We start from the raw sequence: 13,509 nt of genomic DNA, 5'->3' as shown, positions 1-13,509 counted from the left end.
TAATAGCTGATCATCCCCCAAGCATATGAAGTATCATTTCTCTTCTGCCATGGTCTAGAAAATCTTTGTGTGCACAATCCCATATCTGTTTTAATTTTATATCCCTTAGTCCCCCGGGTCAGTGTTGAATAAATCATAAAAAATAACTGTTCATTGAAAAAGGAAATGAATGAGTTCAACTAAATAATCCAATATAAGCCTTATTCATCTCAAAATTACTTAAGGGAATGAGAATTGAGAAGGAGTTAAAAGAAGATATAGATGGGGAAAGGAGGGGAAGCATGGTAGAAGGTTCATTTATATATATCTTGTCTCTTCAACTAGAACTAGAGCCTCTAATTTTTATACCCTTCATAGCAAGAAAGATCTGATACACTTAAAATTCAACCTGCATTTTTAAAAATTCAAGGTACAGGGGCACGTGGGTGGCTCAGTGGGTTAAGCCTCCGCCTTTGGCTCAGGCCATAACAGGGTCCTGGGATCGAGCCCTGCATCGGGCTCTCTGCTCAGTGGGGAGCCTGCTCCCCCCCCCCCACTCTGCTAGCCTCTCTGCCTATTTGTGATCTCTTGTCTGTCAAATAAATAAATAAAATCTTTAAAGAAATTTTTAAAGAAATAAAAATTCAAGGTACAATACTAGCTATTTGAGGAAACAAGTTATATAAATGCACAAAACACAGTTAACAAAATAACTAGCATAGAATAAAAACTAATTATTCAAGTCTGTTTTTTCCTTTCATATCTGTGAATTGAATCACAACTATTTTGAACATGTTCAGTGTGCTAAATGAGAGATTCTTGTCTCCCCTGTCCCACATCCTTTGGATCTCTTCCAGTGACTTCAGAGGAAATTCTGTGGTCAAAAGATATGAGTATGTAAAAGAGAAAAATGAAGGTTTCCTTTCTAATTGATGAAAATAAGACATCAACGGGACAACAAAGACATAAAAAGAAAGTTTCATAAATGCAAATGTAGGCACTAGTGTACTGTTAATACACAACAACAAAACAAAAACTAAATTTTTTTTAAGGTATAAAAGATAAGTCTCTAATACTGTTGCAAACTTAAAAACATTCTTACGTATCTCTTTTCCAAAGCATCAAAACAACCTTGGATCCTGTCAACAAAAAAATGTTTGATATCAATTTGGACAAGATGCAAAAGTCAAAAAAATTCCAAGAATAGAACTGATTTGTAATTTTTGTAAGTACATTAAATTGGTAATCATTTTACCTTTCCCACTTGAACATTTTTTTTTTTTAAACTCCCAATGCCATTTAATATATCGGTAGATCTTTATAAGTAACAGGCAAGCAGTTTAAAGGTAGAGAACCACATCTTATTTTTCTTTTTGCCTCCCATAATGTTTAAGATACTGCCATGCATACGATGAGTAATCAAATTTTGATTGATATTTTTCTCTTTAAAAAATTTTTGTTATTGAAGTTGACATACAGTCAACTTCAGGAATATTTGTTTCAGGAATACAATATTTTTCTTTCTTTATACAAGTCCATTTTTTTCAAAAACAAAACTAAATCAGTATCTTAAAATTATATTGAATAGTTGTTGTAAATTTCTAGGAAACTGTGAAAAAAAAAAAGAAAGGAAGGAAGGGTTTTAAGGGGAAATCTTACCAAATAAAATCTTATGGGTAATTTCAACCATGATAAAAATAATGTTGTTCAACTTTTGTGGGCTACCAATTACTTACCATTTGATAATATGCAGTGACCCAGGACATTTTTTATCTTCTCGAAGGATTTTTAAGCTGAGGTCTACAAAAAACAGAAAGAAATACAGTCTATTTTCCTCTACTAAAAGATAACTGTACTAAAATTGTCCATGCTAAAAAAGGGTATTTCCTTTAACTATTTTATTTATATAACTTAGTTTTATAGCTTATAAAAACATTTTGAATCTCTAAATATCTACTTTCAAAATAAGTCCTATGTTGAAAACTAGCTTAGTTCCAATTCTGATTATAGTCTAGTAGTCGCCCCTTCTACAATGCAGCACAATTTGTGTCACTTCTTCGCTTCTGTTGAATTCCAAGTAATCATAAGGGACTACTGAGACCATCTCCAATTTAAAACATGTACCTCGATCTCAAGTCAGTTCTCTCATATTTGTCTCCCCTAAATGAAAATAAAGATGAAAAATTTTCCCATGGGATTATTCTCCAATATTAATTTCCATCTGAAATTCAACTACTTTACTATAGGTAGAGAAGAATAGGAAAATTATATTAAAAGTTTTGACTACATCAGTCCAAAATCAATCCCTGATTCATTTATGACTTTGCATGTCACTTCACCTTTTCTTACTGTTTTCCTAAAATTGATGCTCCCTCTAACTCTATTGAGGTACATGAAAATTACTCCATGCTGGTATTGGTATAATACTTAGAGATTTCTAGAAGAGAGTAATATAGGAATACTGAGCATTTTTATGATGTATGTTACTTTAAGAACTGAGAGGGAGACATACAACTTCTACGAAAACTACCACAAAAAATAAAGCTCTAAATAATAATAATATTTCAACTCTGTTGAAAGAAAGGAAGGAACAAGGAAGGAAGGAGGGAAGGAAGAAGGAAAGAGCAAGGGAGCCTAAAATGGAGTCACTTGCCTCCAATGAGGAGAAGCAAACCAAAACGTAATTGCAGGAATGTAACCTTTAACCAGTCAGTCTGGAATTTCCTGATGAATACTTGTGAAGTAATCTGCATGGTAGACCCCTACCCTTCCCTCTGCATGGAAGGTGACCTTGCCTGACATAAACCTTTCTCTCACTAGTGACTTCCTTGTCCTGCCCTATTTCTGCCTATAACAGTCTAACAGTCTAACAATTTGTACTGCTCCTCAGAGCTCCTTTCTATTTGCTAGATTGGATGCTACACTTTTTGTGAATCACTGAATAGAACCAATTAGATCCTCAAATGTACTCGGTTGAATTTTGTTTTTTAACATCCATCCCCCATGTCTAGGGTAGTGATTGGCACACAATAAACCCTTAATTAATTACCCCAAACGTGTCTTTTTCCAGTTTTTCCCAATTCTGTTCCAAACAAGGAGAAATGCAACCATATTCACTATTACAGATTTATATTCTATAAACCAAAAGAAGACATGACACAAATGAAATTGTCATGATTGCAAATGTCATGCTCTTGTACACATGCACACATGCACTTCACTGATGCTAGCTAGTAGAGAGGACAAAATGTTAAGAAAATACAATTGGAATGAGGCCAAGGTATATCATTAAATACAGATGTGAGGAATTTAAAGTAAAGTTAGATCTTGAAAAGTGAGATCTTACAAGGAAACTTATAGCTCTCTCCATTTATTATCCCAAATGACAGTTCCCATTTTAGTGACAAAACAAGATTTTCTGAATTGTTATCACAATCCAGCTCTTTAAGCTAATAATACGATTCTAAAAAATTGAGGAGTGCTAGGTACATTTTTATCTTTCAATCCAAGACAAGGAAAGGAGCCAAAAAGTGCTTGTAATATAAGGAAATGAGATCATCAGTTTAAGATGCAGAAATAAAAGGGAGTAAAGACCTGGCAATTGAGAAAAGAAAAGTGCTGATTAGAATAGCAATTTTCTATCAATGCTAATCAACAAATGGGCTTGGCATAAATATACTGTTCTTCCAGCATATTTATATGTGTTAACAGAAAGAAGAGTTTTTCACCTGGCTCCATCAAATTGCCTCAATGCAAAAGTAAACCTCAAAGAACAAATTCAATTGAGGCACAAAATAGCACATCTATAGCACCCAAATAGATTTTGACCCAGCTGTTGCTTTTATAGGTATGGTTTAAAATTACTGGGCTTGTCTATACAGATTTTTCTTCTCAATCTGCCATTTGGTATCTAGCCAGGAACTAATGATTCCTATAAGTAAAACCACTAAACATACTGAAATTAAAATGGAAAATGAATTAGCAAATTGGTCTTGATGAACAATCCATGAACTGGAATTAGCACACCGTGAGAACTGAAAGGTTTACTCCTGCCAAGTAGAGGAAAAGGCTACAACAGGCAAGGTAAATAGTTAAACTTTACCATCCAAATGGCGTTCTCCGTAAGAGCTCTCCGGAAACAGGCCTCTTAGATATGTTATACATGAGATAGAAGTAGCGAAAAGTTTCTTCACCATTATCAATGACTCATGCTCATTAGTGATTTGGGATGGAAAAACGGTTTCCTGGGGGGAAAAAGATGAAAAAGATTAGTTATTCTTTAATATATTCAGCCATCATGCCATTACCACAGATAATGATGGGAAGATTTTTTAAGACTTCAAATCTGATACCTTTATAGGTAATCAAAAGGAAACAGGGCTTTGAAAATGGCATTCAATTTGATCTCCACAGACAAGGCAGAGCAGAAAGGCAGGGAGAGTTACCCAGATAATTCAAGACTAGTATAATTTATTTCACAATGATCCACGGGTTTGAAGCAAAATTGGAGTTTTACTAAGATTACATAATCTCCTTCCCTTTCACACATTCCTCAGAATGCAAAGCAATCTGCCTTTTGTAACCTGCATTTTATACTATTCTCTCCAAAGTCATCAAGTATATCCTATCATTGACCTCTCCTGTCCTTTGTACTAACTTCTCTGCAGTTTGACACTTTGGCCCACATTTTCCCTCTTCTCTTTCAGCTGCCATAACACTGTTTTCTTTTGATTTTTACCCATCCCTCCACATCTATCTCAATCTCTTTATTTTTTCCAGTTTTTCTGACATTTAAACATTTAAATTCTGTCTTCGGTCCTTTTCTCTTTGCATAGTTCTCACTTCTTGGGTATTGTCATCTAGTCTCACTGCTTCGGCTAAAGCCTATACAGGCTGTTCTGAGCCCTACTTCTGTGTTTCTGTTCTGTGAACCCCTACACCTAGACCATTTTGCAGACCCCTCAAACTCAGTTAATCTCTGTCATCTTGATCCCAAATTTCATTGTCAGAGTGAAGAATCAGCCTCCATGCCAGTCATTCAGGCTAGAAGAAGAGTTGTCTTTGGTTTCCCTTTTTATTTCAAACCCCATTTCTAATCACTAAACCCTATAATTCTCTCTAAAGGAGTTCTCAAATGTATTTTCTCCTTTCCCTTCTCATTCTCACTGCCTTGACTCAGGGCATACTCACTTCCCCCCTTTATTACTGCGGCAGACCCTGATCTTCCTGCCAACAGTTCCTTTCATTCACTTTGTCCTTCATAGTGCCATCATTATCAACTTTATTTTTTTTAATGATTTTATTTATTTATTTGACAGACAGAGATCACAAGTAGGCAGAGAGGCAGGCAGAGAGAGAGAGAGAGAGAGAGAGAGAAGCAGGCTTCCTGCGGAGCAGAGAGCCCGATGCGGGGCTCGATCCCAGGACCCTGAGATCATGACCCAGGCCGAAGGCAGCAGCCCAAACCACTGAGCCACCCAGGCGCCCCTCATTATCAACTTTAAAGAATACAAAATTATTACGACATGACTAGTATTCATGTAGGATAGAGTTCAAGTACCTTAGTGTGGCACTGAGAACTATCAAAGCCTTATCCTTGCCTAACTCTCCTGCCTCATCTGCCATCCCCACCCCTCTGCCCCTATTCCCTATCACCTCCTGTGTCCCTTACCCTAGTTGTATGTAACTACTGTTCATTTACTATTCTACCACCATGTATCTCCATACTTTTGTGCTTTGCTTAAGCTAGAGTTCAACAGAATATTAAGGTTCTATAAAATGTCAGCCTTTCACAAAATGTATCAATATTAACAGTAGTTTCCTTCTAAATTTTATGTGTGTGTATGATATATTGAAAAATATATACAGTTATTCTTTTTTTTTTTTGAGATTTTATTTATTTATTTGACAGAGAGATCACAAGTAGACAGAGAGGCAGGCAGAAAGAGAGGGGGAAGCAGGCTCCCCGGCTGAGCAGAGAGCCCAATGCAGGGCTTGATCCCAGGACCCTGGGATCATGACCTGAGCCGAAGGCAGAGGCTTAACCCACAGAGCCACCCACCCATATACAGTTATTCTTAAATGACTAGATAGTTTGCCCTAAGAAACAGTGTGCTATATTAGGAATGTTGTAAGACAGTGACAGATGAATGAATTTTACTTCAGTGTATAAGAATTATCTAGGGGTACTGGGGTGGCACAGACAGGTGAGTGTCCAACTCTTGGTTTTGGCTCAGGTTCGGGCTCCCCAAGAATCCCCTTGGGATTCTCTCTTCTTCTCCCTCTGCCCCTCATCACCCTGCTCTCTCTCTAAAATGAATATAAAAATCTTTTTTAAAAATTGTCTACTAAATAAAATAGAGTATTTGTTGATAGTTTGTTTTGTATCTTGTTATCATTTCAACTTGTTTGTCATATCTAGTATTGACTACGTACATGTATACAAATTAAAAATTTGATCATTTTTGTCACAATTAATTAGTCTGAGACTGCTTTTCGCTCTCTTATTTAATCCAAGCACAAAATATGTCTCATGAACTTCAGCTGGTATTGTGTCAATACTTTTTAATTTTAAAATATTTTCCAAATATTGATGACTTAGATTATATTAAACTTTTTGTTCAAAAAGGCAACTTGTATGGGAGAAGATATTCTCAATACATACATCTGCAAAGGACTCATATCTAGGATATATGGAGAGCTCCTAAAATTCACTAAGAAAAAGACAACCAAAAAGAAAAATAGGGACAAAAGACTTGAATAGACACTTCACAAAACAGGATATCCAAATGGCCAATAAATTGTGCTCAAATGGGATACCAGTGTGGCTCAGCTGATTAAGCATCTGACTCCTGATTTCAGCTCAGGTCCTGAGCTCAGGGTTGTGAGATTGAGCCCCATGTTGGGCTCTGTGCTGGGTATAGAGCCTGCTTGGGATTCTCTCTCTCCCTCTCTCAGTCACTCCCCTGACCTAAACAAAGTAGTGCTCAAACGCCACCAGGATGTGCACATTAAAACCAGAATGAAATAATACTATGCACTTAACACAGAGGCTAAAATTTTTAAAAAGTCAGAAAATACCAAATGTTGATAAAGATGTGAATCAGTCAAACTTTTTTTTTAAAAGATTTTATTTATTTATCAGAGAGAGAGAGAGGGAGCATGAGCGAGCACAGGCAGACAGAGTGGCAGGCAGAGGCAGAGGGAGAAGCAGGCTCCCTGCCGAACAAGGAGCCCGATGTGGGACTCGATCCCAGGACGCCAGGATCATGACCTGAGCCAAAGGCAGCTGCCCAACCAACTAAGCCACCCAGGCGTCCCACAGTCAAACTTTTAAACACTGGTTATAGAAGCATAATAAGTGAGCACAACCTCTTTGGAAAATTTGCTCAATGGTATCCACTAAAGCTAAATACTCGTAGGTATACACCTGACAGATATGCATACATCTCCCCACCAAAAGAACAGTCATAACACTATTATTTATAATGGACCCAAAATGGAAATTACTAATGTCCATCAACAAAAGAATGGATAAACAAATTGTAATATATTCCCACAACGGAATACCATAGAGAAATGAGAATGAATGATCTATAACTATACTTAACAATACTGATGATTTTCATACATAAAAGAAACCAGATACAAGTGACTACTATTGACTTCATTTATATAAGATATGAAAGTAGGTGAAACTACTATTTCTACGCTGTCAGAAGTCAGGATGGTTACGTCTCTGATGATCTTAATCAAATTCAGAGCTCTTTTTACTATATTAAACAGTTTCAGCTGTTGAAGTTTTAATAATTCTGTTGCTTAGAGGCAGGTACTACCCAAAAATATGCCTTTGATGAAGAGGAACACCCAAAAGTTTTTCTTTCTTTTTTTTAAATGTATTTAAGTAGTCTCCATACCCAGTGTTGGGCTTGAACTCATTACCCCAAGACCAAGAGTCACATGTTCTTCCAGCTGAGACAGTCATGTACCCCAAAAACACTTTTTTTTTTTAAGATTCATTTATTTGGGGGGTGTACACAGAGAGAATTTCAAGCAGACCCGACACAGGGCTCAATCTCACAATCCTGAGATCATGACCTGAGCTGAAACTGAGTCAGATGCTTAACCAACTAAACCCCCCAGGCACCCCCCAAAAAAACCTTCTATACTCCAAAGACATTCTAGTCTTTGCTAGATTTTGCTCTATAAGCTTTGTTCTTCTTTGGTATACCATATAGTGGCAATGAATGATCAAACTATATTATATTCAGGTATTAAAAATACATAATAAAATTATTACTCTTGCAGTATGGAAGGAACTTTAGAGACAAATCAGTATGGATCTTAAAAGTCAGGTTAAGGAATTTATGCTTTATTCTGCAATCAGTAGAAAGTCAGGGGATTTGATCAGGAGTGTGAGTAAAATAATTATTTTAGTAATTAATATTAAGCTATAAGTAGAAGTAAGAAAAACTGAAGCTGAAGGACATCAGGTGTGCATGTGGTGTGCATATGTGTATGTGTGCATTTAAAATTTTACAGAAAATTGTTTTTGTATTCACAGATTCTGAGAAATTACGGTTCCTTTGAGTAATTGAGAAGTAGCTGGCATGGCATGCATATATAGTAACTTACTGAAAACTTGCCAAAAGTTAGAGGCAATACTACTTGAGTAATAACCATTTGTAGAATTAAATAACCTGAAAGTATAGAGACACTTATTTTTAATATAGGATCTAAAAAGCCATTTGTAGTAATGAAGATCAATAGCTGAAAAAGCCCTCTAGAGTTCTATTATTTCTCTATACTCCAGAGATTTTTTTTTCTTAGCTCAATGATCTAATGCTTTAAGGGTCATTATCGATGTTTTTATAAATGTCTAATACATGAGGGGCACCTGGGTGGCTCAGTGGGTAATCTCTGTCTGTCAAATAAATAAATAAAATCTTTAAAAAAATGTCTAATACATGAAAATACTATGACTTGATAATAGAAAACACTATTATAAATTATTATTATTTTTTAAATTTTTATTTATTTATTTGACAGAGAGAGAGAGAGAGATCACAAGTAGGCAGAGAGGCAGGCAGGGACAGAGGAGGAAGCAGGCTCCCTGCTGAGCAGAGAGCCCGATGCAGGGCTTGATCCCAGGACCCTGAGATCATGACCTGAGCAGAAGGCAAAGGCTTTAACCCACTGAGCCACCCAAGCGCCCCTATTATAAATTATTTTAACAAGTTAGTGAACTAATGACGTAAGTGATGTTTGACTGCTTAGCTGTCCAGTTACACCACCTAAGACCAGTTAACTTTACTTCTTTGCACTTCAGTTTCCTCCTTAATGTGAGGTTTAATTGAAATAATAATATAAAGCCCTTGGCATAGGGCCCAGTACAGGGTAAGTGCTGAATAAATGTTAGCTTCTATAATTGTTATTCTTGTTTTAAATATTAAATAGCAAAATCATACAGTCACTTAAAATTTCCTGGGAAAAGTAGTTCATACAACCCAAACTACAAAGATCTGTTTACATCAAAAACTCAATTTGTTAATTTACAGTGAGAAAAATAACTGCCAAACTGATTGCAATTCGTATACCCAGTTCAGCATCTCCCCCTAGGAAGGAAGCCACTTAGGAAACCAAATGGGATCAGGAATCCAGTGAGTATACTGAATTTGAGTCAGAAAAATGATGGCTTTCTCTCTGCCCTAATTCTCCTTCAACCTTAATCTTGTCCCTTTTTTGCTACTGCTTAATATTCCTAAAACAATTGTTTTATTCACTTTACTGATCAAACCCACTGTCTACTGACTGAAGAATAAAGCATAAATTCCTTAACTTGGCTTTTAAGATCCATATTAATTTGTACCCAAAGTTCCCATTCAACTTTATTTCCTACTTCTGTCTAACATGAGGTCTCTCAACTCCAATAAGGATGAATTCTTCATTATTTTCTAAAATATGCCATGTTCATTTTTCATTTTGAGCCAAGGCACATTGGTAGGTTTTCCTCATAGAATTTTCTTCTCTCTTCTCTACTCAAATCCTTTATATTATTCAAAGTCCACCTTCAGTCACATTTCCTTGATGAGTAATTCACAAACCATTTAAGTCTATACAAAATCTCTAAATTCCTATTACTTGTATTGCTTTACTCTTTTTCACATATAAGTAATACACATACTGCTTTGTAAATTGGCTTAACTCCTCTAAATCATAATTCCCCTGTCAGATTCTAAACTTCTAGAAGATAAAGACTTTTTTATTCTCTCAGAGAATAACACCATATTATATATATAGACACACACACATATATGTAAATACATATATTATATAATATTGAGCTCTCGATTAATAAATGCATGATTCATTAATGAATGTCTTGGGGTAAGTTAAACCCGCCCTTGTGAACCCAGAAAGGTTCCTTGGCTTTGGCATGTTACCCCAAGGTCCCAGCCTCCAAGTTCCTCTCTATATTCTCTCCTCAGTTCTTATAATTATATCATAGTACCTATCAGAAATTTCCTAACTGCTTCAGAGTAAATGTCTAACAAAAAAAAATTCTCTTTAAACATCTTTTTTGTTTCTGACTTCTTTCACTCTAGAAAATCTAAACATATAAACATGAAATAAGCACCCAGTTACTTTGTAGAAATGTATCCTAATTTCTTGAACATTCTCAGCCCATTACACAGTTAAAATATAGACATACTCTGACAAAATATTATGTGCCAATTAACTGATAAAACTGCTGTTTTAAAAAAACACCAAAGATTAAAGTCATGATTCTGAACTAAATTACTAAATAGCCATTGATTTTCTTTTAATTCTTAGTAATTACCTTAGATGCTTTGTGAATTTTGATAGAGTGAGAGAGCTGAGCAGTGGCCATTGTAATAATGTATCAGGATTCTTTTGATAGGTCAAACCTGTGGGGGGTGAAAAGAAAAATTAGAGACTTTGCCTAACATAATGCTTTTTGTGAATTTTCCAAAGAAGACCTACATATAATTAGCATTTGACTGTATTCTTTGGAAAATTAGTTTAATGAACATTTTTATCTCTCCTACCCATTTTCTATGAACTTAGCATAAGGGCTCTGGATTAGTTTTTTCAACCACCCAGTGAGAATTTAGGTTGATTTGCCTGTTCCCACATACATTTGGGAAGAAAAAATAAATTGTAAATCACCTACAAATTTAACAATGTATTATACTCATCATTGTTATTCTCTTAGAGTCCAACTGTGCTCTGTATTTAGCAGAGGCTCAAAAACATTTCTTGAATTAACTTTACGGGTAATTGGTTTTCAAAGGTAACTCAAATGTTAAGATTTATACTTTATACCATTAGGGTGGCTATGTTGGTGAGGATGTAGAGAAATTGGAACCCTTCTGCACTGGTGGGAATCATACAGCTGCCTTAAAAAACAGTATGGCAGTTCCTCAGAAAGTTAAACAGAATTACCATATTAATCAGCAATTCCACTTCCAGGTATAAACCAAAAGAACTGAAAGCAGGGATTCAAACAGATACTTGTACACCAATGTTCACAGCAGTATCATTTAAAATATCTAATAGGTGGAAACAACCCAAATGTCCATCAACAGTTAAATGTTTTTTTTTTTAATGTGGTATGTACAATGATATATACAAGCCTTAACGAGGAACAACATTCTGATGGCATGCTATAACATGCATAAAACTTGAAAACATTATGCTAAATGAAATGAGCCAGACACAGAAGGACAAATAACTGCATGATTTCACTTTTATGAGGTAGAAGTACCTAAAGTAGTCAACTTCATAGAGACAGAAAGAATAGAGGTTACAAAGAGCTGGAGGGTAGAAGGAATTGGATGTTTAAAAGGCACAGAGTTTCTGTTCAGGATGACAAAAATTTTCTAGGAATGGATAGTGGTAATGGTTGCATAACACCATGAATGCACTCAGTACCACTGAATCGTATACTTGAGAATGGGTGAGGTAGTGAATTTTAAGTGCATTTTAACACAATAAAAATATTAATGTTAAAAATACATCTAATTTTGGGGGACCTGGCTGGTGCAGTTGGTGGAGCATGTGACTCTTGATCTTGGGGTCATGGGTTCAAGCCCCACATTAGGGGTAGAGTTTAGTAAAAAAAAAATAAATAAATAGGGGCACCTGCGTGGCTCAGTTGTTAATTAAGTGTCTGGCTTCAGCTCAGGTCATGATTCCAGGGGCCCTGCATCAAGCTCCCTGCATTGCAGAAGCCTGCTTCTCCCTCTGCCATTCCCCCTGCTTGTGTTCTCTCTCTCACTGTGTCTCTCTCCATCAAATAAATAAAATCTTAAACAAAAATAAAGATAAACAAACAGAACAAAGTTCTATTTTAAGTTATAAAAAAAATCCATCCAGTTCACTTTTATTGCTTCACTACCATTAAAAAAAGCAGCAGCAAATTTCCCTTTTTCTTTTCAAAGACCTTAATTTAATTTATACTGTGGCTTCTTTTCAAGATTTTGTGTAGTTCTGACCAATATATTTGTAAAATAACCCATCTAAAGTAATTCCATTCTGGATCTCGCAGGATAGCCTGTGACCTTTTTGGTGTATAGATTCTGGATGATTTTGCAAATAAAAGAAGGCAGAATTATTTGAGGATGCTGCCACAAGATGGTGTTAGAGATTATTAACAAGTACTACTTAATTTCTCTCAATTTCTTCAGAGCAACACTAGGGGACACTCTTTTACAATATCTTACAGGACACTGAAAACCACTTAATAGTCCTTTAGTCCTTAAAAATTCCAAGGTATCTTTTGTTGACTTCAGAATATGACCTTCATTTCTATGTATAACCTTCAAATCTAACTCAACACAGAAACTGTTTCCCTTGCAACTTCAAGTAATAAAATGAGCAAAATAAGTAACTACAATAGTTTAAGCTCTAGTTCTGGCCCCTTAAACCATATAAATGCCCCCTACTGGGGTAGTTATTAGCCTTAGAGACAATAAATAATAATAAGAAGAATTTTTAAATAGATTTCTACATTGATTTTTTTTTTTTTTAAGTAGTCTCCATGCCCAGTGTGGAGCTCAATGCAGGGCTTGAACTTAAAACTCTGAGATCAAGACCTGAGCTGAGCTAACAAGTCAGACTCTTAACCAACTGAGCCACTTAGGGGCCCCACTACATTGATTTTTTTTTTTTTTTAATTTCTCTATGGGGGTATCTGGCTAGCTCAGTCAGTAGAGCATGCAGTTCTTGATCTTGGGGTTGTGAGTTCAAGTCCCACATTGGGTATATTGATTACTCAAATAAATAAACTTAAAATTATTTTTCTCTGGTCATAAAACATTCTGGTGGCATTTTTAGAGAATCAAGCCCTAGGGTGCCTGGGTGCAAAGTGGTTTGAGTGTCTGCCTTCTGCTCAAGTCATGATCCCAGGATCCTGGGATCGAGCCCTCAGCCAGGGCCAGACTCTCTGCTCAGCAGGGAGTCTGCTTCTCACTTTTCTTCTGTGCTCTTCCCTCTCTGTCAAATAAA

General features: G+C 35.9%; 1 protein-coding gene across 3 annotated transcripts in view; it reads right to left on the bottom strand.

The window, feature by feature from the left end:
* HORMAD2 (HORMA domain containing 2) overlaps window positions 1-13,509 on the bottom strand; it is a 95,132-nt gene that overhangs the window by 75,737 nt on the left and 5,886 nt on the right. For all 3 annotated transcript variants that reach the window (XM_013063481.2, XM_013063480.2, XM_004766456.3), the window contains exons 2-5: window positions 10,820-10,907; window positions 4,082-4,223; window positions 1,716-1,779; window positions 1,082-1,118 (exon numbers count right to left, since the gene is read on the bottom strand). In XM_013063481.2, coding sequence (XP_012918935.1) covers window positions 1,082-1,118; window positions 1,716-1,779; window positions 4,082-4,223; window positions 10,820-10,870 — 294 coding nt within the window. In that variant the 5' untranslated portion in view covers window positions 10,871-10,907. The remainder of the gene's footprint in view (window positions 1-1,081; window positions 1,119-1,715; window positions 1,780-4,081; window positions 4,224-10,819; window positions 10,908-13,509) is intronic.

Source organism: Mustela putorius, unplaced genomic scaffold, assembly GCF_011764305.1.
Source record: "Mustela putorius furo isolate JIRA1106 unplaced genomic scaffold, ASM1176430v1.1 tig00000081_pilon_pilon_pilon, whole genome shotgun sequence".
In the NCBI taxonomy this organism is placed as follows: Eukaryota; Metazoa; Chordata; class Mammalia; order Carnivora; family Mustelidae; genus Mustela; species Mustela putorius.
Note: the sequence above shows the minus strand (reverse complement) of the source record. Positions and strands in the feature narration are given on the sequence as shown.